General features: G+C 39.0%; 1 protein-coding gene and 2 pseudogenes across 1 annotated transcript; all 3 read left to right on the top strand.

The window, feature by feature from the left end:
• TAAR3P (trace amine-associated receptor 3 pseudogene) lies at window positions 111-1,340 on the top strand (annotated as a pseudogene).
• On the top strand, window positions 14,403-15,451 carry TAAR4P (trace amine-associated receptor 4 pseudogene; annotated as a pseudogene).
• Window positions 19,920-21,257, top strand: LOC100976647 (trace amine-associated receptor 5). Its single transcript, XM_003827663.6, has one exon. It carries the CDS (start codon window positions 20,163-20,165, stop codon window positions 21,174-21,176), a length of 1,014 nt encoding a protein of 337 aa, XP_003827711.1. The 5' UTR covers window positions 19,920-20,162; the 3' UTR covers window positions 21,177-21,257.
• The last annotated feature ends 6,171 nt before the right edge of the window (window positions 21,258-27,428 follow it).

Raw genomic sequence — 27,428 nt, 5'->3', positions numbered from 1 at the left:
GTCATTTTTCTAACGTACCAAGTAACTCAGAAAGCAAACACAGTTGATATAATTTAAAATATTTAAATAAATTACAATTGAAGTGAATTAATAATAGATAACTTTGAACAATCTTGTACTATTAGGAGCTGAAATTTACTGGAATCATTTTAAGAAGAGAAGAAACAGTGACTCATCCTCCTGGAAAGAAATTTCAAGTGATAAAGCACCATGGATCTAACTTATATTCCCGAAGACCTATCCAGTTGTCCAAAATTTGTAAATAAATCCTGTCCTCCCACCAACCGCTCTTTTCATGTCCGGGTGATAATGTATTCGGTTATGACTGGAGCCATGATTATCCCTATTCGGAAACTTGGTTATAATGGTTTCCATATCGCATTTCAAACAGCTTCACTCTCCCACAAACTTTCTGATCCTCTCCATGGCCACCACGGACTTTCTGCTGGGTTTTGTCATTATGCCATACAACATAATGCGATCAGTGGAGAGTTGCTGGTACTTTGGGGATGGCTTTTGTAAATTCCACACAAGCTTAGACATGATGCTCAGCCTGACCTCCATTTTCCACCTCTGTTCCATTGCTATTGACCGATTTTATGCCGTGTGTTACCCTTTACATTACACAACCAGAACGACAAACTCCACCATAAAGCAACTGCTGGCATTTTGCTGGTCAGTTCCTGCTCTTTTTTCTTTTGGTTTAGTTCTATCCGAGGCCAATGTTTCCGGTATGCAGAGCTATAAGATACTTGTTGCTTGCTTCAATTACTGTGCCCTTACTTTCAACAAATTCTGGGGGACAATATTGTTCACTACATGTTTCTTTACCCCTGGCTCCATCATGGTTGGTATTTATGGCAAAATCTTTATCGTTTCCAAACAGCATGCTCGAGTCATCAGCCATGTGCCTGAAAACACAAAGGGGGCAGTGAAAAAACACCTATCCAAGAAAAAGGACAGGAAAGCAGCGAAGACACTGGGTATAGTAATGGGGGTGTTTCTGGCTTGCTGGTTGCCTTGTTTTCTTGCTGTTCTGATTGACCCATACCTAGACTACTCCACTCCCATACTAATATTGGATCTTTTAGTGTGGCTCGGGTACTTCAACTCTACTTGCAACCCTCTTATTCATGGCTTTTTTTATCCATGGTTTCAGAAAGCACTCAAGTACATAGTGTCAGGAAAAATATTTAGCTCCCATTCAGAAACTGCAAATTTGTTTCCTGAAGCACATTAATAAAAAGCTGTTGCAAAAGTGAATAGAATATTGCAAATGAGATTGTTATTATTTTGACTTGCAGCACATACCTTACATCCCCAGATCACTGCAAACATGATACTATTAAATTTCAGTAATCAACGTTAAGTGTTCTATCACCTACACAAGAGGTACATTCACTATCTTTGACTAGTAAATCAATTACTCAATTATTTGTTAATTGTTAACTCACTTCCAATCCACACTCACCTCTGACTGGTAGGGAAAATGTACAAAAGAAATATAAAACATAGTTCAGACTAGGTTGGCCTAGATTTACATACATGAGATAATTAAAAAGCAATATAAGAATTTTTAAAAAAGTGTTGGCTTTGGTTCCTATCTGATACCATTCTAGGAATTCAGGAAAAGGAAGATCATTGCGGCCTGTGGGTCCATGAAGGAAGTGTGCCTTAAGGTTGACCTTTATTAACAACTAGTGGCCTGCCTTAGCATATGTTTTGGGAGAATCATTAACCATCATTTTTACAAATTATTCAGTTATTTTCTGATACCTTTAGGCTCACTACTGCCATAGGTGAGGCAGGTTGATTATGAATCACCATATGCAATTTGAGCTTTTGCCTTTGCGATTATTTACTTTGTGGTTTACATTTGAAGTGACTTTCTGGTTCCTGCTTCTCTAGAATCTTAATCTGCTTGGCATGTCTCCATGATTGGCCAGCAATCACAAGGTCTCTCCTTGTGCTTGTTTCAACCACTTTCTCCAAAAGTCTTCCTTAGGGTACCCCCAAACAAATTTCATGACACCATAATACCTATGATCTAAATCAGATCATTAACTTTGGTGAACATTTTTTCAGTGATTTTTCTGTGAAGTATTAAGAGGTCAATAGAACCTTCATGAATTGGGAAATACATGAGCACACATGTCAGTCATGTCCACAACCCCTCATACCTGGGATTATGTTGTAGGAGGGAGAAGAAGAGAAGGAGAAGGAGAGTAGAATGTTCCCTTTTCTTCCTTTTTTCTAATTTTAAAGTTTTTTTGTATGTTTGTTTTTGAGACAGGGTCTCACTCTGTCACCCGGGCTGGAGTCCAGTGGCACAATCTCGGCTCACTGCAACCTCTGCCTCCTAAGATCAAGCAATCCTCCCACCTCAGTCTCCCAAGTAGCTGAGATTACAAGTGTGTGCCATCACACCCGTCTACCTTTTGTAGTTTAGTAGAGACAGGGTTTCATCATGTTGTCCAGGCTGGTCTTGAACTCATAGGCTCAAGCAATCTGCCCTCCTCAGCCTCCCAAAGTGCTGGGATTACAGGCATGATCCACCCCCAGTGCACCCAGCCAAATGTTCCCCTTCTCCTGACCAAGGTCAGCCTTAGGTGAAGCTTTGAAACAGGAAATTTTAATTTTGTCTTTTTCCTGTCTCTTTTCTAAGTTCTTCTCTCCCAATACCCAGATACTCTTTGTCCTAGATCCAATCATGGAAAATTATCCAGGCTCAACTTCCGTCTCGAAGGGCATTATAATTCAGTAAGGGCTACCTCCCTGTCACCATCGTTACAGTTTTTATTCCCTCTACTTGTTAGGCAAAAAGTAAATGTGCCTAATAAATGCATAATTGATAGCAGTAAAATATTCTCATTTTTACCAAAGGATATTTACCTTTGCATAATTACCAAAGGATAATCCAGTCTAAGGGCTGACCTCCATTTGAACAATTTTGGCTCTATCTAGGAAGGGACATTAAGGTGAGAAGAACTGCCAAGTGCCTTCTTCCTGATAGTCTCATAGGACAGTAGACATCACCCACTCATGCCTCTCCCTTCACAGCTGAGGACATTAAAATTAACTTTCTCCACTTCTGTAGTGATAGATCGTTTATACCCGGTGGTCCTTCTACTTTTGGCTTCTTTTCAGTTCCTGTTTTAAAAATTCTTATTTGTTTCCCTACTTATTTATTTATTTAATTTGGAGGGATATTTATTTAAACTTTAATTTTAGAATCAGGAAATGCATGATCAGGTTTGTTACCTAGGTATATCACGCGATGCTGATGTTTGGAGTATGGATGAATCCGTCATCAAGGTAGTGAGTATAGTAAACTCCAGGTAGTTTTATTCAATGCTTACTTCCCTCTTTGTCCTCTCTTGTATTCCCCAGGGTCTACTTTTACCATTTTTATGACCATGTATACCCAATGTTTAGCTCCCACTTATAAGTGAGAATAGGCGGTATTTGGTTTTCTGTTACTGCATTAGTTGGCTTAGGATAATTGTTTCCAGCTACATACATGTTGCTGCAAAGGATGCTATTCCATTCTTTTGATGGCTGTATAGTCTTCCATGGTGTATATATACCACATTTTCTTTATCCAATCAACTGTTTTTGGGCACCTGGGTTGATTCCATGTCTTTGCTATTGTGAATAGTGCTGAGATGAACATACAGATGCATGAGTCTCTTTCAAAAATAACTTCGATGTTTATCTAAGATTCAGGGGGTACATGTGCAGGTTTGTTACATAGGTATATTGTGTGATGCTGAGGTTTGGGATATAAATAATCCCATTACCCAGGTAGTGTCTACTTCTTTACTCTAAAAACTTCACAGTATGTATGTTTGTGTGTGTGTGTGTATGTGTGTGTGCATGTGTGTGTACCCATGTATTACTCTGGAAGCAGGATTAGAGGATTTAAAGAGGGGAGGGAGCAGTACAGGGACAGCTGGCTTCAGTTGGGACATTGGCACATGTCTGTTAGAAAGAGAACTGTCTGTAGATATAGATATACCTAGATAGGCGTGCAGTAATCTATTTGGATAGACTTAGCTAACTAGCTGAATGAAACCTATAGCTGTAAGGTTATATGGAATCTGTGTATATTCATTAAGATAGACATTGAGTACTCATTAAAGAATATAAATATTCATTTGGAAATTCATCTGTAACATGCCTTCCCTTCCACCCCTGTCTTCTTCTCTCCCGTTTCACAGCTTTCCAATCGATTCTGCACTTATCTGGCATTGACACTTTTCTCTTAAGTATTTTAAACAATTTCTATGCTAGATCCTTTTATAGGCCCCAAGCCTTCTCCACCCAGTCTGGGCATGGGGCTGGCCTGTACAAACTGGATTAAGGAGTTCTCCTGCTCAGGGTTTCAGATGACAGTTTACCATTGGGAAGCACCTGCAGGAGATCAGCTGGTGGAAGGAGGGTGAAATCGAGTACTTATCCCAGGCAACTTTTCTTCCACATTGCCCTGGGGCTGGTTGTGTTCCTCTAGGAAAGGCCATCTGGAGTCCCTCTCCATGCAGTCATCCTCTCAAAATTCCCATAATTGCTTCCTTCCCCTGACACTTTTGGTCTAGTTGAGGTGGTGGTTCCCTGCTATTGCTGCCCCTGGCTATGAGACTGATTTTTCCTGGTTTCCTTAAACACTACCCACACCACACCCTAGTAAATGGTCCTTTATTAAACTCTCCTCAGTCACCCAGGTTGACTGTGCCATCTGTTTCCTGTTGGACCTGATAAAGATAGCTTTTCATTGCTCTGAGATAAAGTTTTGAAATTCTTCCCGAAGACATCAAGTTTTGCACGTACTCAATTTGGTCTTCTTTGTCCTTGCACATCGAATCTCTCCTCTCAGCTGCACACTCCTCTGAAGGAATCATTGCCTCCTCAGTTAGTCATTCACCCCGTTTGCCCTATGTGGGGGACTATTCACCATCCTCTTCCATTTGGCTAATTTCTTTTTTAATTTTTAATATCAGTTTGTCAGTTTGAGTTTTCTGTGTTCTTTTTGCTTTTAGAAAAGATACGTCAGCCTGGCACAGTGACTCATGCCTGTAATCGCAGCATTTTGGGAGGCTGAGACAGACGGATCACCTGAGGTCAAGAGATCAAGACCGTCTTGGCCAAAATGGTGAAACCCCGTCTCTACTAAAAATACAGAAATTATCTGTGCATGGTGGCACACTCATGTAGTACAGCTACGCAGGAGGCTGAGGCAGGAGAATTGCTTGAACCCAGGAGGCAGAAGTTGCAGTGAGCCTAGATCTTGCCACTGTACTCTAGCCTGGCGGCCGAGAGAGACTCTGTCTCAAAAAAAAAAAAAAAAAAAGAAAAGAAAAAAAGAAAAGAAAAAATATGTTAAAATAATTTTGGTTTTTATTTTGGCTTTTATAACCAATATTTCATTTATAAACTAATATTGAAAAACCTAGCTCTTCCTTAAAATTTCACTTAACATGTAACTTTTATTTAACTTATAATTTATAAACTTTAACTTATGATTATAACTTATAAGCAGAAGTTATTCTGTATATACATTTAGCAACTTTTAACACCTTTCAAGTGACAATTACAGACTAGTGAATTGAATTCCCTTAATATTTTATTTGAATTTATTACATTAAAATGCTTAAGTTCTCTTACTGATGATTTAATTATCAGACACATAAAAACTTCCATAATACTTAAATTGTAAACTTAATGACTTACTTACAAATACAGTGAATTTGAAGATTCCTGAAATTATAGTACCTTTTATAAACATTTTAAACTTCTCTTGTGCCTTTCAACTTAAAAATTATGTCTAGATCAACTATTTAATAATATATTCTAAGTGGTAACACAAAGTTATTTTAAGTCTTTTAACATGCTAAATTCTCTTAAACATTACCAATATTATAAATGACAAATATATAAAGATCATTTCCAAAATGAATACAAGCGATATTGATTTCCCTTGTCATTTCTTTTTTTTTTTTTGAGAGAAAATGTGTTAATCATATGCATATAATACATTCCTGCAAATGCACATATCCCAAGATTTACAATGGGAAAAACTGGTTTTGAATGACCATATATTGTTTGTACTAAATAAGAATACTAATTTTGCATCATTAGATTTGTCCCAAATAATGGCTGACAATTTTCTTTCTTTCTTTTTTTTTTTTTTTTTTTTTGAGATAGGGTCTTACTCTGTCACACAGGCTAGAATGCAGTGGCACAATCACGGCTCACTACAGCCTTAACCTCCCTGGGCTCAAGCTGTCCTACCACCTCAGCCTCCTAAGTAGCTGAAACCACAGACACATACTGCCACACCAGGCCAATTTTTTTACTTTTAGTCAAGATGGGGTCTCACCATCTTACTCAGGCTGGTCTCAAACTCCTGGGCTCAAGCAATTTACCCACTTCGGCCTCCCAAAGTGATTACAGGCTTGAGCCACTGTGCCTGGCCGACAATTTTCTTAACTCCCTTTGTCGCTGAACTGCAGCAAGGCCATGTTTCTTATTGCAATGTTATCTGAAACATCTCAATGAGGTTGAGGTTAACTGCTTGCAGTTTTATGAGCTCTTTAGTTCATGTACAACCTGCTGCAAACTCTTATGAAAATAAAACAAAACTTTTTTTTTTAAATCCATAGCCCTAATCCTTTCTGATCAGTATTTATTTTTTTGGTATTGTCTTCTTTTTTTTTTTTTTTTTTTTTTTTTGACTTCTAAAGGTCTTAGAGCTCCAGAATGTTCTTAAAGTGTTTTTACTTGTACATTGTCATTTTCTATACCTAATTCCAAGCCTTCACAAACTTAAAGATAAGGGTCCTTTAGACCAGGGGTCCTCAACCTCCAGACCACAGATGGGTAATAGTCCTTGGACTGTTAGGAACTGAGCTACATAGCAGGAGATGAGGGGCAGGCAAGCAAGCAAAGCTTCATCTGTACTGCATTTACAGCAGCTCCCCATTGCTCGCATTACGGCCTGAGCTCACTGCCTGTCAGATCAGTGGCAGCATTAGATTCTCACAGGAGCATGAACCCTATTGTGAGCTGCGCATGCAAGGGATGTAGCTTGCACCCTCCTTATGATAACCTAATGCCTGAGGATCTGTCACTGTCTCCCATCACCCCTGGATGGAGCCATCTAATTGTAGAAAAACAAGCTCAGGGCCCCCACTGATTCTATATTATGGTGAGTTGTATAATTATTTCATTATATATTTACAATGTAATAATAGAAATAAAGTGCACAATAAATATAATGTGCTTGAGTCATCCCAAAACCATCTTCCCCCACCTCATTTGTGGAAATATTGTCTTCCAAGAAACCAGTCCCTGGTGCCAAAAAGGTTGGGGATGGCTGCTTTAGACTACAGCTAAAATAAAGTTTTAATTAAATTAAGTTAAATTAAATAGAATTTGATAAAAATAAAAATAAAGAAAATCTTATTTTAAAAATCATAATTTAAAAAATTCAGCACATTCATTCAAAAAATATTTTGAATTCAAAAAATTCAAAAAGAGTCAAAGTCTACACACTAAAAAATAAGTCTCTCCTTAATCTCTGTTCTCTGGTCTTTCAGACATCCTCTCAGAGGTAGACACTTCTTTAAGATACGTAAGAAACACAGGCCTATGTGTAAACAATCTTGTATGTACACATTGCTCCCACACACTTTTAAAAAATGGCAAAATATTACACATGCTAATTTTAATCTTGGTTGTTTTACATACTGTCACATATTAGAGTTTCATTTTATGTCAGTAAACATAGACCTGCCAGATTTTTTGTAAAGTCTACAGAATATTCTATTATTTGGAAATATCCTAATTTATTTAACTAGATCCCTACTGTTTCTGGTCTTTTGCTACAACAAATAATGTTACAATAAATATCCACAAACGTATTTCTTTATGAGAATGCATCAGTAAATACCGTGGTTGTTTGATTTTTTGAAATGTATTTTACTGCATGTCAATGATTGTATTATATCACTGCTTTGTCTGTGGTTGAGTAAAGTACATATTTCTTGCTGCCCACCAAGGGGCATATAGCACAGAACACAATGGTAAGCTAGAATTAAACCCTGTCCTCTAGCTATCTGCATTCTGGTGGGAGAAAATAAAACATGTGGACAGATGAATATATACTTTGCAAGGCTTTTGTCCAATAAAGTAAAAGAAATCTGATTTGAATCATTTGAATTTTGTATTTAATTCAGATTTATTTGTTAGTTAGTGTATGAGAAAAAATTCTATTAAAAATTCAAGATTTCAGTTTATGAGTACCTGTTGGTCTGGTGTGTTTTTTCTTTCTTTGTCTCTTCCTTCTTTCCTTCCCTCCTTCCTTCCTTCTTTCCCTCCTTCCCTCCTTCCTTCTTTCCCTCCTTCCCTCCTTCCTTCCTTCCCTCCTTCCCTCCTTCCTTCCTTCTTTCCCTCCTTCCCTCCTTCCTTCTTTCCCTCCTTCCCTCCTTCCTTCCTTCCCTCCTTCCTTCCTTCTTTCCCTCCTTCCCTCCTTCCTTCTTTCCCTCCTTCCCTCCTTCCTTCCTTCCCTCCTTCCCTCCTTCCTTCCTTCTTTCCCTCTTTCCCTCCTTCCTTCCTTCCTTCTTTCCCTCCTTCCTTCCTTCCTTCTTTCCCTCCTTCCCTCCTTCCTTCTTTCCCTCCTTCCCTCCTTCCCTTCTTCCCTCCTTCCTTCTTTCCCTCCTTCCCTCCTTCCCTTCTTCCCTCCTTCCCTCCCTCCTTCCTTCCTTCCCTCCTTCCTTCCTTCTTTTCCTCCTTCCCTCCTTCCTTCTTTCCCTCCTTCCCTCCTTCCTTCTTTCCCTCCTTCCCTCTTTCCCTCCTTCCCTCCTTCCCTCCTTCCTTCTTTCCCTCCTTCCCTCCTTCCTTCCTTCCTTCTTTCCCTCCTTCCCTCCTTCCCTCCTTCTTTCTTTCCCTCCTTCCCTCCTTCCTTCCTTCCTTCTTTCCCTCCTTTCCTCCTTCCCTCCTTCCTTCCTTCTTTCCCTCCTTCCCTCCTTCCCTTCTTCCCTCCTTCCTTCCCTCCTTCCTTCCTCCCCTCCTTCCCTCCTTCCCTCCTTCCTTCCTTCTTTCCTTTTTCTTTCTTTTTCTTTTTGTTTACTTTGTCCTTTTATCTTTATTGTATATTAGTTTTTTTCTTCTTTGGGGATGAGCAGTTAAGAGTGGTTTACTGGTATGGTAATCTCAAGGAAAGATCATGTCTTTTTAATGTCCAAAGCATGTAATTGTTTTTCCTTTTACAATTAACCTTTGTTGTTCCTACTTTTAGAAATCATTAAATCCTGCAATTCCAGGAGTCATTTTATTCTCCATGGAGCTCCAGCATTGCTGTCAGAGCAGTTCCTCCTCATGGCCGATTGGGGAGTTCAGAGCCTGTGCATTAAGCTGTCAGGTTGGGAGAGCATTGAGAAGTCATCTTCATGCCAAATCATCTTATTTAGCCAAATACCATTGAAACATTTGAGTTCTTTCCTGGACCTGGACCTGGCCAAATACCTAAAGCCATTAACAGATCTTCTCCCTCAAAGAAGGCATGTAAATGTTTACATTATTGTCAAACTGTAAACAATAATGAACCAGCTCTTTAGGTAAAAGAAGTTAAACAATACTACTACTACTAATAATTTGCCTCTATAAAGGGACTTTTTCCAAACTCTCGAGGAACCAGCTGTAGCTGGGTAGCATCCTTCCCTCAGGAGTCTGAGAACACATTCTGAGGGGCCCCTGTTCTGTGCTTCTAGGTTCTGATAATTCAACCACTACTTCTTTCCCCAATCTAGGGAGGTAGATGCCTCCTACAGTTACTATTAGTAGTAACCTCATCAGGGTTTTTTTGGTTTATTTTTTGTTTGTTTACAAATGCTTTTTGCTATTTAAGTTTTCAAATGTATTTTAAACTAATTTTCTAAATTAACTTCTTTCTATTGAAATAAAAATTTTCCATTCTATTCTCCTGACTGGACCCTGACTGAAGCAATCAAAATTTATAAAAATATACCATTAAGTATAAGACAGAAATTTGGAAAGAGAAGTTTTATAAACCCAGATGAGCATATAGAGGAAATCCAACATTTCCAGCCATCCCCATTCACGAAGGCTTTTAATTTCATGAAGAATATCCACAGAGGACATAATAAAGTTAGTCCTTACCAGTTGATTTAAATATGAATAATTTGTTTCTATTTCTACAAAAGCAAGCTTTGGGCTGGGAGCGGTGGCTCATGCCTGTAATCCCAGCCCTTTGGGAGGCAGATGCAGGTGGATCACCTGAGGTTAGGAGTTCGAGACCAGCCTGGCCAACATGGTGACACCCCATCTCTACTAAAAATACAAAAATTAGCCAGGCATGGTGTCAGGTGCCTGTAATCCCAGCTACTCTGGAGGCTGAGGCAAGAGAATCACTTGAACCCAGGAGGTGGAGGTTGCAGCGAGCCAAGATCCACCACTGCATTCCAGCCTGGGTGACAGAGCGGGACTCCGTCAAAAAAAAGAAAAGAAAAGAAAAGAAAAGCTTTGCTGTTCTCCAAAGTGTTGTGTATTTAAGTAAAACAACTGTGTGGTGTTGATGAATAATAAAATTATCAATGGAAACTCCTTGAAGCTTAGTGTCTGGAATTATGGCACACTAATGGAAATGTCTTCCCCAGTGATCGTGAAAATACCGTGGTGGTGATGAAGAGTCCCCTTTTCATCCAATTGTGTTGAAGCCTTGTTCTTTTTGCGTTTAGCTTGGGCTAAGACCTTTATTTGAAAAATTATGAACTTAAAAGAACTGCAGTATGAAGGAATATCACTGACTTTTGCATGGCAGGAAAAAGATATAAATGAGTCAAACTTTCACTAGAGATTAAAGAATTCATGGAATCAATGCATTATCAAGCATTTGGTAATAAGTGGACGGAGCATGGGTTGTATTTCAGCTACATTTTCTTCTTCCTCTCTCCTATCCTTCTTCTCTTCCTCTCTTCCTCCCTTCCTTCCCTCTTTTTCATTCTTCCTACCTTTGGCCTTGTGCGAGGCTAGTCCTTGTTGTCCCTCTGAGGTCATAGCAATGTTTGCACAGAAGTGAAGCTCCCTCCCAGAGCCATTTCTCTGGTGACTTACTATAATCTCTTGCTGGCAGCACACCGAAGGTTGCGAAAAGACACACGGGTCAAAAGCAGGACATAGGACACTGCCCCTAGAGGCATATTTTAGGCATAAATACAGGCAGCAGCACAGCCTGCTAGGAGCCTACCTACAATAGTGTGGCCCCAAGTTCCTAGGATGTGAGCAGGGCAGACAACAAGAGAACACAGTGCAAATTTGCTTGGTAAGAAACCGTAGTGTAACAGATAACTCACCTTTCAATTATATTAATTTCACCAGCCTAATTATCCAAATTTTGGCAAGCCAAAGGAGAATATATTAGGACAGAAAAAATTAGATAGGTTTATTTTCTTTGTTTGCTATTTTTGCATGTTGAAAGGTACCCCTCTTAAAATACTGACCCATAAAAATAAATCTGGGTCATTTTCTTAAATCACTGAGATTTGAAAGAAACAATGATGGGAAGACCCACAGCAAATCTTTCTTAAATCTAATTTACCAATAATTTCCCTTACCTATGCCACTATTGTAAGGATGAGATATATCAAAGTAAGATAAAATTATTATTTCTGTGAAAATGGGGGCAGAAGTAGATTGTTTGGGCTATGTAACCAGTAAGAGAAAAATCATGCCTGATAAAGCAGGTATGATATGTCCTCCCCTAATTTTTTCCATTTATTTACAATGCATTGCTGAACTAGTTGAGCTATATTTCCCCCTTCTTATTTGATGGAAATATGTGTACACTAACATATTTCAGGGTTCTAGTACTGGAGAAAAAAAGTATTGCATAAATCCCCTTTTCCTTGAAATTCCAATAATTGTTTACATTTTCAAAATTATTATTTCAGAGTTCTTGTTTATGTTTCATTAGTCTATCGTCTTCTCCCTTAAAGAATTACATTTGAACGAAAAAGCTATGCAATTCTTGCTCTTATCTCCAGAATTGTCAACGGATGTTTCTTTCTGCCTCCTAGAAGAAATAACTAATAATTTCCATGGGTGGTTGTTTGCAATGCTGTAATCAATTTAGCCCTTTGTTGCTGATGCTTGGGGGAAGTGTTATTGCTAAAAAAGAGAAAAAGGCACAATAATATCCCATGAAAAAAGTGAGATGCCATAAAAGGCTTAACTTTATTTTATTTTGTTTTTAAAAAAATGCTGTATCTATCTTTTCTGAAGGCGAATCTCCAAATAAAAGGAATCTTTATTCTGTTAAGTTTTAAATAATAAACAAAACTCCAACTTGATTTAATTTTATACTCAGTTCCCTTTAGCAAACGAGCAAGCCAGCAGTCATATTTTCATGTGGTTACTTGTTTTCGTAACTTTTCACCAAGAGCTTAAGATAGGAGTTTGAAATTATTCTTATCTTTGACATTACCTTAACAATTCACCCATGTAATAATTTTAAACATATATGTGTGTGTCTTACTCTATCTTCTTGTCTTAATCTAACACTTAAATGTTTAACCATTTCCTTATTATATGTAACTGTAATATATGAGAGAATACTGTTAATTTCTATAAGTTGTTTCATGCCATGTTTTTCAAATAAATAAATAAATAAATAAATTCACTTTACAAACTGAGGAGGTTAAATTATATTCTTTCAGTGATTAGATTTTCAAACGTGGAAGTTAAAACTCTAAAACTGTATAATGAAATGTAAAATTTTGTATGGGGAATGCTTTATTTATGAATATATAGTAGCAAATGCTGAAATGACTTTGTAATTGTTAGCTTTCTTAAAGATTGATTTTTAAAAGAATTTAAAAAGAATTGAGGAAAGGTTTTTAAATTACAAATGCAGGGGAGATAAAGAGCAGGCTAAATTTAACTTATTAAATAAAATATTAGCTATTAAGATTTGATTATTTGCAGCCTTTTAGAACTTTGGAACCAAACTGACTAGTAAACAATTTATTCTGTGTATTCTGATTGCTAGTCTGCACTTTATAAAGGAGCTGAACACATCTTTGTTCTTCTTACATTTTATTTCCCTATGGCTTGGTGTTTCAAGTACAACTTAATTGTTTAGTATGTGATTGGTATTTTAAAAAAAACCCTAAAAAATTTTAAAAAATCAAGTTACTATATCCAGAGCAAATAAAACATGTCATAATGTTAACATTTAAAATAATATACAATATTGGAGATCGTTGGTAAGCTATTGTAGCAAATAGTGAAAATAGTATTTTTAAAGGTGCTTGTATTTTTATTAATGTCTTTTTCAATTAAATCTGGTGAGGACGTGCTTGTGGGTTCATTTTCCCAAAGGACCATTCAGTTTTAGCCTATTCTCAGGCCAAAGTCCATTTCAATTGGCCTTAGATCGCATTCGTCACCAGAATTACACATCCAGCTCCAGCACTGGAAAAAACAAATCAAACCATGTCATACTCTGGATGAGTCAGTCCCATTATTTTCACATTACAAGGGCAATGGCATTAATTATACAAAATGATAGATTAAACAATGAGCACTCACACGTATCACATTTGTTACTAATATAAGACGAAAACAGGGGGAAAGGACCTCAACTTGAACTTGAATTCATGAATACAGCTGCTAAATGAAAGGAGATAAGCCACAGATTTATAGAATCTGTTATTTGTGGGTTTTTCCTTTATATTTTTGATTATTCACCTATAACTTTGTGATCCTCAGTATATTTTTAATTTGCCATAATATAGGTCAAAACTCTAAAAACTATGTTGTTCTCCATACTGGAGAGATAAATGTTTCCTTAATCGAATAGTATGTCATAAGTGGCAGGATGGAAAGCATTGGCAAATGCTCACACATAAAGTTAAAAAGGAAGCATCAGCATAATATTCAGATCATAATTATTATTTAAGCTAAACATTAAATAATAGTTCCACAGTTCTTCATAATCCTTGAGGAGCTTTTATTGTTTAAAACCTGTCCAATATAAGCGAGACAGGAAAAACTCAATCTGCCTACGGATTTGGAATCCTGAGTAAGGTTAATATTAGGGCAACTGGAACATGCGTTCACCTGCATGCAGACTCTCAGCCCTCCCCTAGAATCAGAATCTGTGTTTTAAAAAGATCCCTAGGTGACTTGTATGCATGCAAAGCTTTAGGAGGCAGTGCTCCTGGTCAGTAGGGAATTCATATTTGGATTGTACATGCAGGCTTAGTTTGGCCTCTGAAAAAAGCTGTGCTGCTGGTGATTTGTATTGTTGTACTGTGTCTTTCTCACACAGAACTGAGAGGAACACAGCACTTTTGAACAAGATTCATAGTACCCATGAGACAAAGATGATGAATTTGCCTGACCCTCAGAACCCCCCAACAGTACAATTTTGCTTTAGTTCAGTTAACAATTCATGCCCTAGAAATGTGAGGCCGGTGCTGAGTGTCTGGGCCATGTACCTGGTCATGATCGGGTCTATAGTGATGACAATGCTGGGCAACATGATCGTAATGATTTCCATCGCTCACTTCAAGCAGCTCCACTCCCCGACCAACTTCTTGATCCTCTCCATGGCCATCACTGACTTTTTGCTGAGCTGTGTGGTCATGCCCTTCAGTGTGATCAGATCCATCGAGTCCTGCTGGTATTTTGGAGACCTCTTTTGCAAAGTCCACAGCTGCTGTGACATCATGCTCTGCACCACCTCCATTTTTCACCTCTGCTTCATCTCAGTTGACCGTTACTATGCTGTTTGTGACCCATTGCAATATGTCACCAGAATTACCATCCCTGTCATAGAACTCTTTCTACTCATCAGTTGGTCCATTCCCATCCTTTTTGCCTTTGGCCTGGTATTCTCAAAACTAAACATAATTGGTGCAGAATAGTTTGTTGCAGCCATTGATTGCACAGGTTTGTGTGTGTTAATATTTAATAAGCTCTGGGGGGGTACTGGCCTCCTTTATAGCTTTCTTTCTCCCCGGGACAACCATGGTGGGAATTTACATACATATTTTTACAGTAGCCAGGAAGCATGCCATGCAAATTGGCACAGGTTCTAGGACTAAACAGGCTGGGTCAAAAAGCAAAATAAAAGGCATCCTCTAAAACAGAAAGCAAGGCCACCAGGACCTTAGGCATAGTCATGGGAGTGTTTGTGTTGTGCTGGCTGCCCTTCTTTGTCTTGACGATCACAGATCCTTTCATTAATTTTACAACCCCTGAAGATCTGTACAATGTCTTCCTCTGGCTAGGCTATTTCAACTCTGCTTTCAATCCCATTTTATATGGCATGTTTTATCCTTGGTTTCGCAAGGCATTGAGGATGATTGTCATAGGCATGATCTTCCACCCTGACTCTTCCACCCTAAGCCTGTTTTCTGCCCATGCTTAGGCTGTGTTCATCATTCAATAGGACTCTTTTCTGGTGGGGAATCTTGGATGCCCTTTCTCCACACAAGTAGGGGCATGAATTGACCAGATAAGGAGATCCTTCCAGTTGGCGTAGTGAACATCTAGGTAGGAGTCATAGATGAGCCTTCCAGGTATACTAAAGCTACCAAAGCGGTCCATTTCTGGGCTTTGGGGAAAGACAACTCCAATAAAAAGAATCTCTCCCAAGTCTTGCTGACTCCTGAGATTCCAAATTAGGGATCTAGAATTTTAGTCTTTTGGCTTAAATCATATAGAGATTTTCTTACTTTAACTTGAAAACATCAGATGCAAAAGCAAAGTTGGTTTCCACAATCATTGACAGCCATGTATATCTGAGTTTATCTAAATCTTTCTTGAGATTGTTGTTGCTTGTTAGGGGAGTGGGAGAGAGCCTGGGCATACAGGAAGTCTGAGTTATGGAGCATGCTAGTGATGCGGAAAGGGAGAAAGACACAGACAGTTGTAGTTACTTCCAATTGTAATGATTTTGGCTTAAACCCCTTTTCAGAAAGAACTGATGTGAGATTTGCAATATTTGTTAAAATTGGACTGTCTTACTAAATGAGAAAAATGAATAAATAGTTTGGGAAAATATGCTTTCTTTCTCCCAATATACACTTTAGATCCATGTATGTATGCAGCCTGTGTGTACACATAGTGGGGATGCGTCCATGTCTTTCATGTGTGTACATATATTCATTATCCTCCCAGACTGAACTTTACAAGGGTGTCCACAAACATTAGCTCAATAGTTTCTCAAAACAGCTCCAAATGCTCTTCCTAGGCTAGGCCAAGGAGAGTGAAGCAGCCATTTTCATTCCTAAACCAAATCTCCTCTTCCCAGGACTCATCTAAGTTGAGCAGAGTAACCGTTATCTCAGGGGGAATGGTAATTTCCATGATACTTGCTGTCTGTATTAAAAGTCACTTGGTTCAACCAACATTTATTGAGCACCTACTAAGTGCCAAGTGTTGCTCTGATTGTGGTTCAGAGATAAATAAAACTCAAACCCTGGCCTCAAGGGAATTTTGACTTCATAGGAGAGACCATAGCCACTCAGTTACACTACAGGGTAATATGTGTTGTGACAGAGCCAGGCACAACAAGCCATGAGAGCATGGCAGAGGAAAATTTAGCCTGACATGGGGTTGTGGAGAGACTGCCTGCATTTTTGACCAAAGGACTGTAGCATCAGGTTTTGTAAGGGAACCAGAGCCTCTATTAGAGTCAAGGGAAAGCTGGGGAAGTGGAGTTAGAGCATCAGAGAAGGGGTCACTAAGCCAACTTCCTGAAGATCAGCATGAGGAAGCAAGTTTGAGCAAGTACTTTCACCCACTGAAGTGAAATTGCAAAGACAGGGCATGTGGCAAAGTCTGTGGTAAGCTGTTGCCTCTGGGTAGCTACTGTTCTGTGGTCCTTACCCAGGAATTCAGTGGTAGATCTGGGACCACTGTTGCTTAGCAATGTCAGCAGAGAGGAAGAAGAGTCGGGTGCAGAGTAGAGCTAGGCCAAGTGTAACTTATAAATAAGAACTTATAAATAAGAAGTTTAACTGGCTTATGGTTCTGCAGGCTGTACAGGAAGAATGGCTGGGGAGGCCTCAGGGAATTTACAATTATGGCAGAAGGCAAAGGGAAAGCAGGCACATCTTACATGGCTGAAGCAGGAGGAAGAGGCAGAAGGGAGGTGCTACACACTTGTAAACAACTAGATCTCGTGATAACTCATTCACTATCAAAAGAACAGCACCAAAGGGGAAATCTACCCCCACGATCCAAACACCTCCCACCAGGCCCCACCTCCAACACTGAGGATTACAATTTGACATGAGATTTACACGGGGACACAGACCCAAATCATATCAGACAGATTTTGAGGAATCAAGAATTATTCTGTCCTATGTGCTCTCAAAGGCAGGCAAAGACTGTCCATAGACAACAGGCTATAGAAAGAGAATCTCTGAACCTGAGTGAAGTCTGCCAGTTTGAGCTTGTACTAAGAACACTTCCATCTGGCTTCATAATTTCAGGTTATCATAATTAGCACAGCCTCATTATAATCGATTTTGTTAAAGTTGGCGGTAATTTGAAAACAAATTTGGTTTCTAGGAAGTAAAGTGGAGAGGAGGCTACACATGATGCAGCGGGGAGATTTAAAAGAAATAAAAATGTTCCTTTATTCAAGACCTTTAGCAGCTTGCTGCAACATTAATGAATCCCCAAGGTAAGCAGGAAACCTTAGTAGATCCAGAATCCAATTCTACTTTTGCCTGTGATTGTTATGTAATGGAATGTATTTCTAAAAGTCAGTGGAAGAAGGGATAAGAGCCCTAACTTGGGAAGGTTAACAGTTATCTGCACTAGATATCCACTCGAACTCTTGTCTGCCCAACTCAACTTTCTACATGCCAGAGACTGCACTTTATGAATTTTAACTCATTAATATTCACAACAAGATTGTGACACAGATCATGTATTATATTCAATTAATAGATGAGAAAACTGGACACAGTGGTGTTAAGTAATCTGAGACATAGAGATCATACAATTGTGGTACATATGACATTTTAGTAGGTCTGATGTAATCTATCCCAGAACAGAAAACCTTTCCCTGTTTCTTCTTCAGCCTTATTCCAGCTACAGGACATTTGTTTGTATTTTTCACAAGTTCTTGGTCAAATTAAATATAAAGCCATAGGACTCCTTAGCCAATTATATGTGGATTATGACTTTTAAGCTAAAGGGGTTTCAAGGTACCTAGTAATGCAATATCCTTCCTTGTGTCCGATTAAGTTCTGGAGCCAGATATGTATTTCCACACATATGAAGCTGGCATAAGGCAAGATTCCAGCGGTCGCCAGGCTATAGGGAGCTTTGCCTTGGAAAACACTGGGTTTAGCCATGGATTTGTAGAGAAAGGAGAGGTGCATACCAACCTCCTTCCTTCTTTTTGACCTGCCCCACCTCCTCTTCCAGGCCCCTCTGGCAGATGTAATTTGGTGTCACCTCTAGAATTCTGTCATTTTTACAACTTTAGTTTGACTGATACTGTGAAATGGTTTCTCTGTAACCATAAAGAGGCATACCAGCTTCTAAGATATCAAGAGGCAGAGAGCAGAATACGATTCAACATGTTATTTACCTTGATAATATCCCTGTGAAATCAAGTTACACAGGTATAATTGTACCTACTCTTACCAATGGGGAAGCAGAGGGAGAGGTTAGGTGATGGCACAGGAAAGGATGAAACAGGAATTTAACTATTCTTCCTCCAGGTGAACTGCTTCATCTACCATGCTTTCTTTCACGATCACAAAATATAGTGCTCAAAAAACACATAATGATGAATCCTGTGTGGAAGTCACAAACCACCCCTTCATGAACCAAAAAACTCACGATCAATTATTCTCAACTATTTCTCATGTTGAGAGAAATATACACAAATAATCCTAAAGCAGAAGAGAAATAAGAAACTCACTAAAAATGAAATTAGAAAATATATAGCAGCCATTAGCAGGCAAGAATACCTTCAAAACATCCCAGAACTGAAAAATTAAAAAAGAGTATATACATCTACCATCTTTAAATTTTATCTCTAATTAATTGTCAGGGTAAGTGATTCTGTATTGAGGAGGAACCTTAAACAACTGAGACTTGCAAATAGTGCAGACTAGGTCCCATGGTGCCTCTTCACAGCTTATTTGTATCATAGCACATGGAGGAGTAGTTTCTATTGAGAGTATAAAATCGTTAACTAATTGCACATCTGTCATTGTGGCCAACAGAAGAGTACGCTGACATTCCCTGTGTCCACCTGCTCCAAGAAACATTTTTTCCCAGGAAGGGATTCTGATTCCTACCTGTGTAAGTAACTTAGAAACCCTGAATTCAATATATTAGGACTTGGTTAATAGTTCACAGACTTATGTTAAGATGTTAAATAGATAAAATCATTTTGCCTATCAAATAGTTATACCAAGATGTGTAAACACTTTGTGTTATCATCATAAAATGTGCAGCATTTAAAGCTAAAATAGAGCAATTTTCTACTCTTTTAATTATTAATATTTGCATGCTGAATTCTTCTCTTGGGAAGAGTTGACATGTAGCTAAAAATCTTAATCTGCTAACTTTATTGTCAATGTATGTAATTCTTAAAGAGAGAAGCTAAAAGTTACACTTTTTCCAAGGAATAATTTATTAACAAGAATTAATTGGTCACTTGGTTCAGATCTTTGCTTTAAATTTCACTTCACACTTGACAAAAAATACCTTATCAAAATGTAAGAGACATTCTCTATTATTTAATACTACCTATGGATATAATGAAGCTTTCTTTGAGGAAACATTCAGCTTACATCCTTCTTTTCTTTCTTTAAGAATACTATCTACACTAGTTTTAAAGTGCCTAGTCATATAAACTAGGGCTAGCAGAAGTAACTCTCATGAAACCTTGAATACTATGCTGCATTTGATTTTCAGGGCACATTTGATTCAGTACCCAGGGGCACTGTACTAGGTTCCAAACTGTACTTTAGTTTCTTCCTCTTCGTTTCACTCTGTGATTATTTAGCAGACAGATTTTTTTTTTTTTTTTTTTTTTTTTTTTTTTTTGCCCTCCAGTGGAGAAGGTGGCCAGTTCTCAGACAGAGGAAGAGTAGAAATCATAAATGAGAGCTGTCTTCATCCAAGGTGCTGAAGAGCACCCTGCGGCATTCTGCTACCAGGTGAATGGGTCTTGCCCCAGGACAGTACATACTCTGGGCATCCAGTTGGTCATCTACCTGGCCTGTGCAGCAGGCATGCTGATTATCGTGCTAGGGAATTTATTTGTGGCATTTGCTGTGTCCTACTTCAAAGCGCTTCACACGCCCACCAACTTCTTGCTGCTCTCCCTGGCCCTGGCTGACATGTTTCTGGGTCTGCTGGTGCTGCCCCTCAGCACCATTCGCTCAGTGGAGAGCTGCTGGTTCTTCGGGGACTTCCTCTGCCGCCTGCACACCTACCTGGACACCCTCTTCTGCCTCACCTCCATCTTCCATCTCTGTTTCATTTCCATTGACCGCCACTGTGCCATCTGTGACCCCCTGCTCTATCCCTCCAAGTTCACAGTGAGGGTGGCTCTCAGGTACATCCTGGCAGGATGGGGGGTGCCCGCAGCATACACTTCCTTATTCCTCTACACAGATGTGGTAGAGACAAGGCTCAGCCTGTGGCTGGAAGAGATGCCTTGTGTGGGCAGTTGCCAGCTGCTGCTCAATAAATTTTGGGGCTGGTTAAACTTCCCTTTGTTCTTTGTCCCCTGCCTCATTATGATCAGCTTGTATGTGAAGATCTTTGTGGTTGCTACCAGACAGGCTCAGCAGATTACCACATTGAGCAAAAACCTGGCTGGGGCTGCCAAGCATGACAGAAAAGCTGCCAAGACCCTGGGCATTGCTGTGGGCATATACCTCTTGTGCTGGCTGCCCTTCACCATAGACACGATGGTCGACAGCCTCCTTCACTTTATCACACCCCCACTTGTCTTTGACATCTTTATCTGGTTTGCTTACTTCAACTCAGCCTGCAATCCCATCATCTATGTCTTTTCCTACCAGTGGTTTCGGAAGGCACTGAAACTGACGCTGAGCCAGAAGGTCTTCTCACCGCAGACACGCACTGTTGATTTGTACCAAGAATGATTCCTTCTACTAAATGCAGGCAAGGAGTAGGACCTCACAGGAAAGATAAGTGGCACTGTGACCGTGGGCTGTGTGGTATTGAGTTTGTGGGCATGCTTCCAGGACAGCATGGGTTAAGTAGAAGAGAAAGACAAGCTCCTTAACTTGGAAAGGGATAAAGCACTCCCCACATTCAATGTTTTATATATATATATATATATATATATATATATATATATACACGTATATATATACGTATATATATTTATTATACTTTAAGTTCTAGGGTACATGTGCACAACGTGCAGGTTTGTTACATACGTATGCATGTGCCATGTTGGTGCACTGCACCCATTAACGTCATTTACATTAGGTATATCTCCTAATGCTATCCCTCCCCCCTCCCCCCACCCCACAACAGGCTGCGGTGTGTGATGTTCCCCTTCCTGTGTCCAAGTGTTCTCATTGTTCAATACCCACCTATGAGTAAGAACATGCAGTGTTTGGTTTTTTTGTCCTTGCGATAGTTTGCTGAGAATGATGGTTTCCAGCTTCATCCATGTCCCTACAAAGGACATGATCTCATCCTTTTTTATGGCTGCATAGTATTCCATGGTGTATATGTGCCACATTTTCTTAATCCAGTCTGTCATTGTTGGACATTTGGGTTGGTTCCAAGTCTTTGCTCTTGTGAATAGTGCTGCAATAAACATACGTGTGCATGTGTCTTTGTAGCAGCATGATTTATATTCCTTTGGGTATATACCCAGTAATGGGATGGCTGGGTCAAATGGTATTTCTAGTTCTAGATCCCTGAGGAATCGCCACACTGACTTCCACAATGGTTGAACTAGTTTACAGTCCCACCAACAGTGTAAAAGTGTTATTTTTTATAGTACGTTGGAGGAAAAGGAGAGCAAGAAATCATCTTAATATCCACTGGATAAGCCAGAACACTGTGCACATATTTGGTTCCTCATTCATTGCTTCCTTGAAACAACTAGGATGCAACAACAGAAGGAACAGAGCCCTGAGGTCTCGCTTTCTGAGATCTCACACTGGTTCTGCCACACAGAGCAGCCAAGAGAGATTTCAGCAATCTTTGAATCCTCCCTCCTCCCACCACAGATGGGAGTTTCCTCATCTAAAATAAGGTGTTTGTAATATTTCCTTTCTACTGTGTTCTTAAGTGAAAATATGGCATAATCTAACTTCAGGAAACCTAGTTTGAATCATAATTTCGCTTCATATTTCATAATCATAATCAATTGTTTAGAATGTCTCTTCCTCAAAATGTTCATTTTAGAAACCTCGTCTCCTAAAAACCCAAGCACTAAGCAGATTTGTCAGCCAGGTTTGTCCATTGTGATAATCACTGAGTAAAAGCATCATATTCTTGAAGGAATGTTTTTTCTTATCTTTTTGAATAATTTAAACCTGAACATAGTTGGAATATTTTGTTAAGTGATAATTATCCACATCTTTCCGTTTTATTATTTCTTTCTTTAAATTTTTCTCACACAAGTTAGACTGGCTATCTTTCCAGGAACACCAGTACATGTTTTTGTTTTTGTTTTTGCTTTTTATAAAAACAAGTCCCCATGCCACGTGCTTGCTCGGAATTGAACCAAATGTTTCTCAGCAGCAATTACTAGTAAGGGCACTAGCACCTTTATGTACAGCCTGCCTGTCTTCTCCTGAATATTTTCCTAAAGCCTCTAATCACCATTCCTTTATATTTATTATTGAGATTTTTTCAAATTAATAATTGCTTACTTGAAAAACTTCTTTATAAATTAGTTCAAAGCCTCAAAGCCTCTCCACTACAGATGCACAGATAGCTGTAGCTATAGATGCAGATACAGGTGTATCAATCTCAATAGGTAAACTTAGACAATGAAGGAGGGAATGTGTTTCAAGAGCAATTCATATGTCAATAGTCAGATAAGTAGACGTTAAACAAATACTTAAAACAATCATTCACATGTCAATAATAATCACTAAAGGAGTGGCCGGGCGCGGTGGCTCACGCCTTTAATCCCAGCACTTTGGGAGGCCAAGGCGGACGGATCACCTGAGGTCAGGAGTTCAAGACCAGCCTGATCAACATGGAGAAACCCTGTCTCTACTAAAAATACAAAATTCGCTGGGCGTGGTGGCACATGCCTGTAATCCCAGCTACTCGGGAGGCTGAGGCAGGAGAACCGCTTGAACCCGGGAGGCAGAGGTTGTGGTGAGCCAAGATTGTGCCATTGCACTCCAGCCTGGGCAAAAAGAGTGAAACTGTCTCAAAGTGATAATAATAATAATAATGGTAATAATAATAATAATAATTGAAGGAGTAAATATCTTATTTTGTCAATGAAGTTAGCTAAAATGGGTTTATTCTGTTTATTTATATATAGATATATGGAGAGAGAGAGAAGTGCTATTAACCCCAAACTTTCCTCCTTATTTAAAAATAATTGTTGTAAAAATATTTTTCCACGTATTCTTTAGTGCTTCATTTTTCTTTGGAATTAATTATAGTTTATTTTTTGTTAACTCTTAGGCATTATTAAATAATTAAATTACAGATGAATTATAAACTAAAACTTATCCTAGTATATATAGTTTTGAGTTATTAAGAAGCTAGAAATACTATGCCTTTTGTATAACAATAAATATAATTTGCAACCTATAAGTGAGTCATTACTTTAAAAAGCATATTTTTCTCTTGCCTTTCTAGAAATAAGCCACCCCATTCCCAATCAACTGGGCATAGCAGTCTCCATATTGGAAGTAAAAGATCCAGCTGCTTCACAAGGTGGAGCTCTGAACTAGTCACTTCAACAGAAGCAAGAAATGATTCTGCTTCTTGCACATATTATTGTTTCCTGTTAGGTGGAGAAGGCTGCCTTAGCCAGATAGGCCCTCAATGAAGAGAAGGGAAGCAACTAACAGTTACTGAGAACCTATGATGTTCTGCATCTCACTTAATGCCTATAAACCTGTGAGGTGGATATTATTACCCTTACAGGGCACACAGATGAGGCACGCAAAGATCTGGTAATCTACCTTGGCATCCTTACTTGAAAATTCTTAATCTATCTTCTTACTTGAAAGCTGTTAACCTGTCTACTATTTCTCTGAAATATTAGGGAAATCTGGACAGCTAATAAATCTGTGAATAGGACTAACACTGAAAAGCAGATAGGAGACTCCAGTTTCCAGTGAATCACAGAAACACAAGGACATGCGTGTCATGATACAATGTTTGCATCACCAAAGAACCAGGGGAGAATGAGAAAAAGAATCGCACCTTCAGTGGACACCACAAACGGAAGCGTGAGCTGATAGTTGGAGAGGGGAAGCACCCGACCCCAGGATTTGAAGCCCAGCTCTTTCATCCTCTTCGGTAGGAGAACAGAATGTAAGAAGCAAATCTGTTGCACCCAGAAAATTGGGTTAGGCCCTTGGACAAATGAAAGCATATACTCAATGACATTCTCTTGAGATCTTAGTAGAATGTCTGTGGTGATAATAACCCTTACTCATTCTCCCTAGTTGAGTGAGAGTTAACCACATGTAAGGCAAGTGTTATCGATTTTTTGTGCCATGGACGTTTTTGACACTCTAGTAAAGACCACAGACCCCTACTCATGATGAAAACTTTTGAGGGAATAAAGTTTTTTTAAAAAACATGGAATTATAAAGAAAAACAATTGTTAAAATATAATTATGTAACTATCTTAGAAATAGTCAAATTTGTAATATAATCATACATGTGCTTCTTTTTGAAAGCATCAGATAACAAGATCTGCTGACAGGTACAATAAAACTACTGTAATTTCAGAGTCGTGATGAGCATAAATGAAATTTTATAATATCTGCAACAACTATATTGAGATATGAAACTATTAATTTCTATTGGTGACAAACAGGAGAGGTAGTGCTAATACCACTGTGGTTTTGCCTATATTTAAAATGGAAGGAGGTGATAAAATTTCAGATGGAGGTTAGTAAATATAAAGATAAAATTTTTTCCTATGTAAGTTTAGGGACCTCCTGATTTAAGAATTTCCTTTAAATGTGAACACTGGGACATTCTTCTGAGCATGAAAGCTTTGTGATCATATGTGAACAGAAGGCGGTGACAGTCACACTTCACCATTAACTGCTGAAAGGCTGAAGCCTCATAAAAAATCATCTTTATCAAGAGCATTCAACTGGAAGATTACTTGACAAGCACAATCATTTCTTGGTGCTTTTGTGCTTGCTTAGAATTTTTTGGTATTTAAAAAAAAATCCTGCTTCATTAAATGTATCAGCATGGTTGTAAATTTCATGATAGGTCTTTCTTGTTTTATATAAACCTGATCATTATATTTTTCTACAAAGACCTCTCAACTTAATTATATTGTTTTCCTACAACTTAGTCAAACCACATTATAACTCATCCCAGCTGGCAGCGTGTGTAAGTATGTAATACACTTGAGTGTATGTGTGTATGAGTAGAAATAGCTGTGTATGTGTATGAGTAAATGTTGTGTGTATGCGTAGAAATATATGACCTATATGCCATATAGATGGACAAAGGTTCTGAGGAAGGCAATTTCCCTAGCAAGTTCCCCTCTGTATCGCTTCTGATTCACTCTGTTTTATAAAGTTAGTTCTGTAGAGAGCATCGAGAATCAAGAGGTCACACTAACAGCAGCCTACAAAGTGAGAGAGAGAATGAGGCCCCTTCTCCTATGCAGAGCTTTATAGGTTGCATATCTTGTCTCTGGAACTCTGATGGCTGTAACGTTGGAAATGTAGAGGAAACCTCTGACCACCAAAGAGAAGGGATTCACCATCCTCAGAGCTGGCCCTGGGCACCTATCGTATGTTGCCACTAAGAGGTTTGTTTTCTACACTTTCCACCTCTATTTCATGCTCTTTTCCCACTGTAGTTTCCCTCACTCTTTACTTTCTTGGAAGGAGCAAATGTCTCAGACCCACTGATTTTGGGCTTGGTTATGTGACTTGCCTCGATCAATCAACACAGACTGATGTGGCACTTGTTATATTCAAACAGAAGCTTTAAATATAATTGCATGGCTCAGTCCAACTTTTGCACTTCTTCGTTCTGCCCTGAGAACAGATTGTCTCAGTCAGAGCTGCTCCTTTAGCCTGGGTCCTAGAGTAAGAAGATGAGAAGAGCAGACCCACAATTAACCCGCAGCTGGAGCAGAGCTGTAGCCATCCTGCAGCCCTGATGGAATGTAAGCAAAAATAAATGTTTATTGTCATAAACCACTGAAAGTCTGTTTGTTGGGCTGGAAAGTTGACTAATTATAGGCAAAATCCCTGTGTCTGTCCCATGCTGCCTCTGCCTATTCTGTTTCTGTCCTGCTAACATTGAAAGTACCTGCCAGTGTGAAGAGTGACCTTTCTCAATTTCCACACCTTGACCTCACCTAAGTGTATTGTAAGGGGCAATACCAGTGATCCTGGAATAGTTTCAATTCACAGGGCAGGCAATTTTCCTGCCTGCCTATTCAATTCTTCCCTCCTCGAGAGGGCTTGGACATCCACTGTGGACCTGGGTCCTGAACAGAAAGCCCAGGAGCTCTGAAAGCCTTGCATATGTGGCTGGAGGTCCGGAGTGCATGGCCTTGAATTACTTCTCCCGGGGCTTAGGTTTGAAGAAGTGCAATATTACTTCAGATACTTCAAATGTGATTTTTGTCAGCCTCTCTATGTTTATTGAAAACCTGCTATGTGCAGAATGTGATGCTAAAATCTGTTGAATCCAAAATTCCAGAAATGTCAACACTGCACCCAAAAAGCTTTCAGTCCAAAGGAATAGAAATAACTATAAGTAAGAGCAAACAAAGCAGTGTAAAATCAGTTCTCAACAAAGGTAGAAGAAAGAGCTACAGTGATCACAGGAGGGAGTTGTGGCTTATTTCTAGAGGGGCCAGTATTCAAAAGCAAGAGCTAAGGAGTCAGACAGGCCTGGACAATTTCAGATTTAACCCTTTCCATTTCCTGTGTCTTGGGTGAGTTGCCTCTCCTTAGCCTCAGGTTTCTCATCTGAAAAATGAAGATAGTAACACCTACCTCATTGTGTTGTGAAAATGAGGTGAGATAATCATGTGAATAAACCAACTGTTGAAGTACTTGGCACACAGTAAGTGTTCCATAAATTGTCACAATCACAAAGACTTAATTTAAAAAGAAGTGGAATTTGGACTGGGTTTTAAAGATAGGTCGCTTCCCAATGGGTATAAAAGGTAGAAAAATATA

This window comes from Pan paniscus, chromosome 5 (genome assembly GCF_029289425.2).
Source record: "Pan paniscus chromosome 5, NHGRI_mPanPan1-v2.0_pri, whole genome shotgun sequence".
NCBI lineage: Eukaryota > Metazoa > Chordata > Mammalia > Primates > Hominidae > Pan > Pan paniscus.
Note: the sequence above shows the minus strand (reverse complement) of the source record. Positions and strands in the feature narration are given on the sequence as shown.

What these genes read in the sequence shown, in the direction of transcription:
- LOC100976647 (XM_003827663.6), top strand. Translation starts at nt 20,163, where the DNA reads ATGAGAGCTGTCTTCATCCAAGGTGCTGAAGAGCACCCTGCGGCATTC.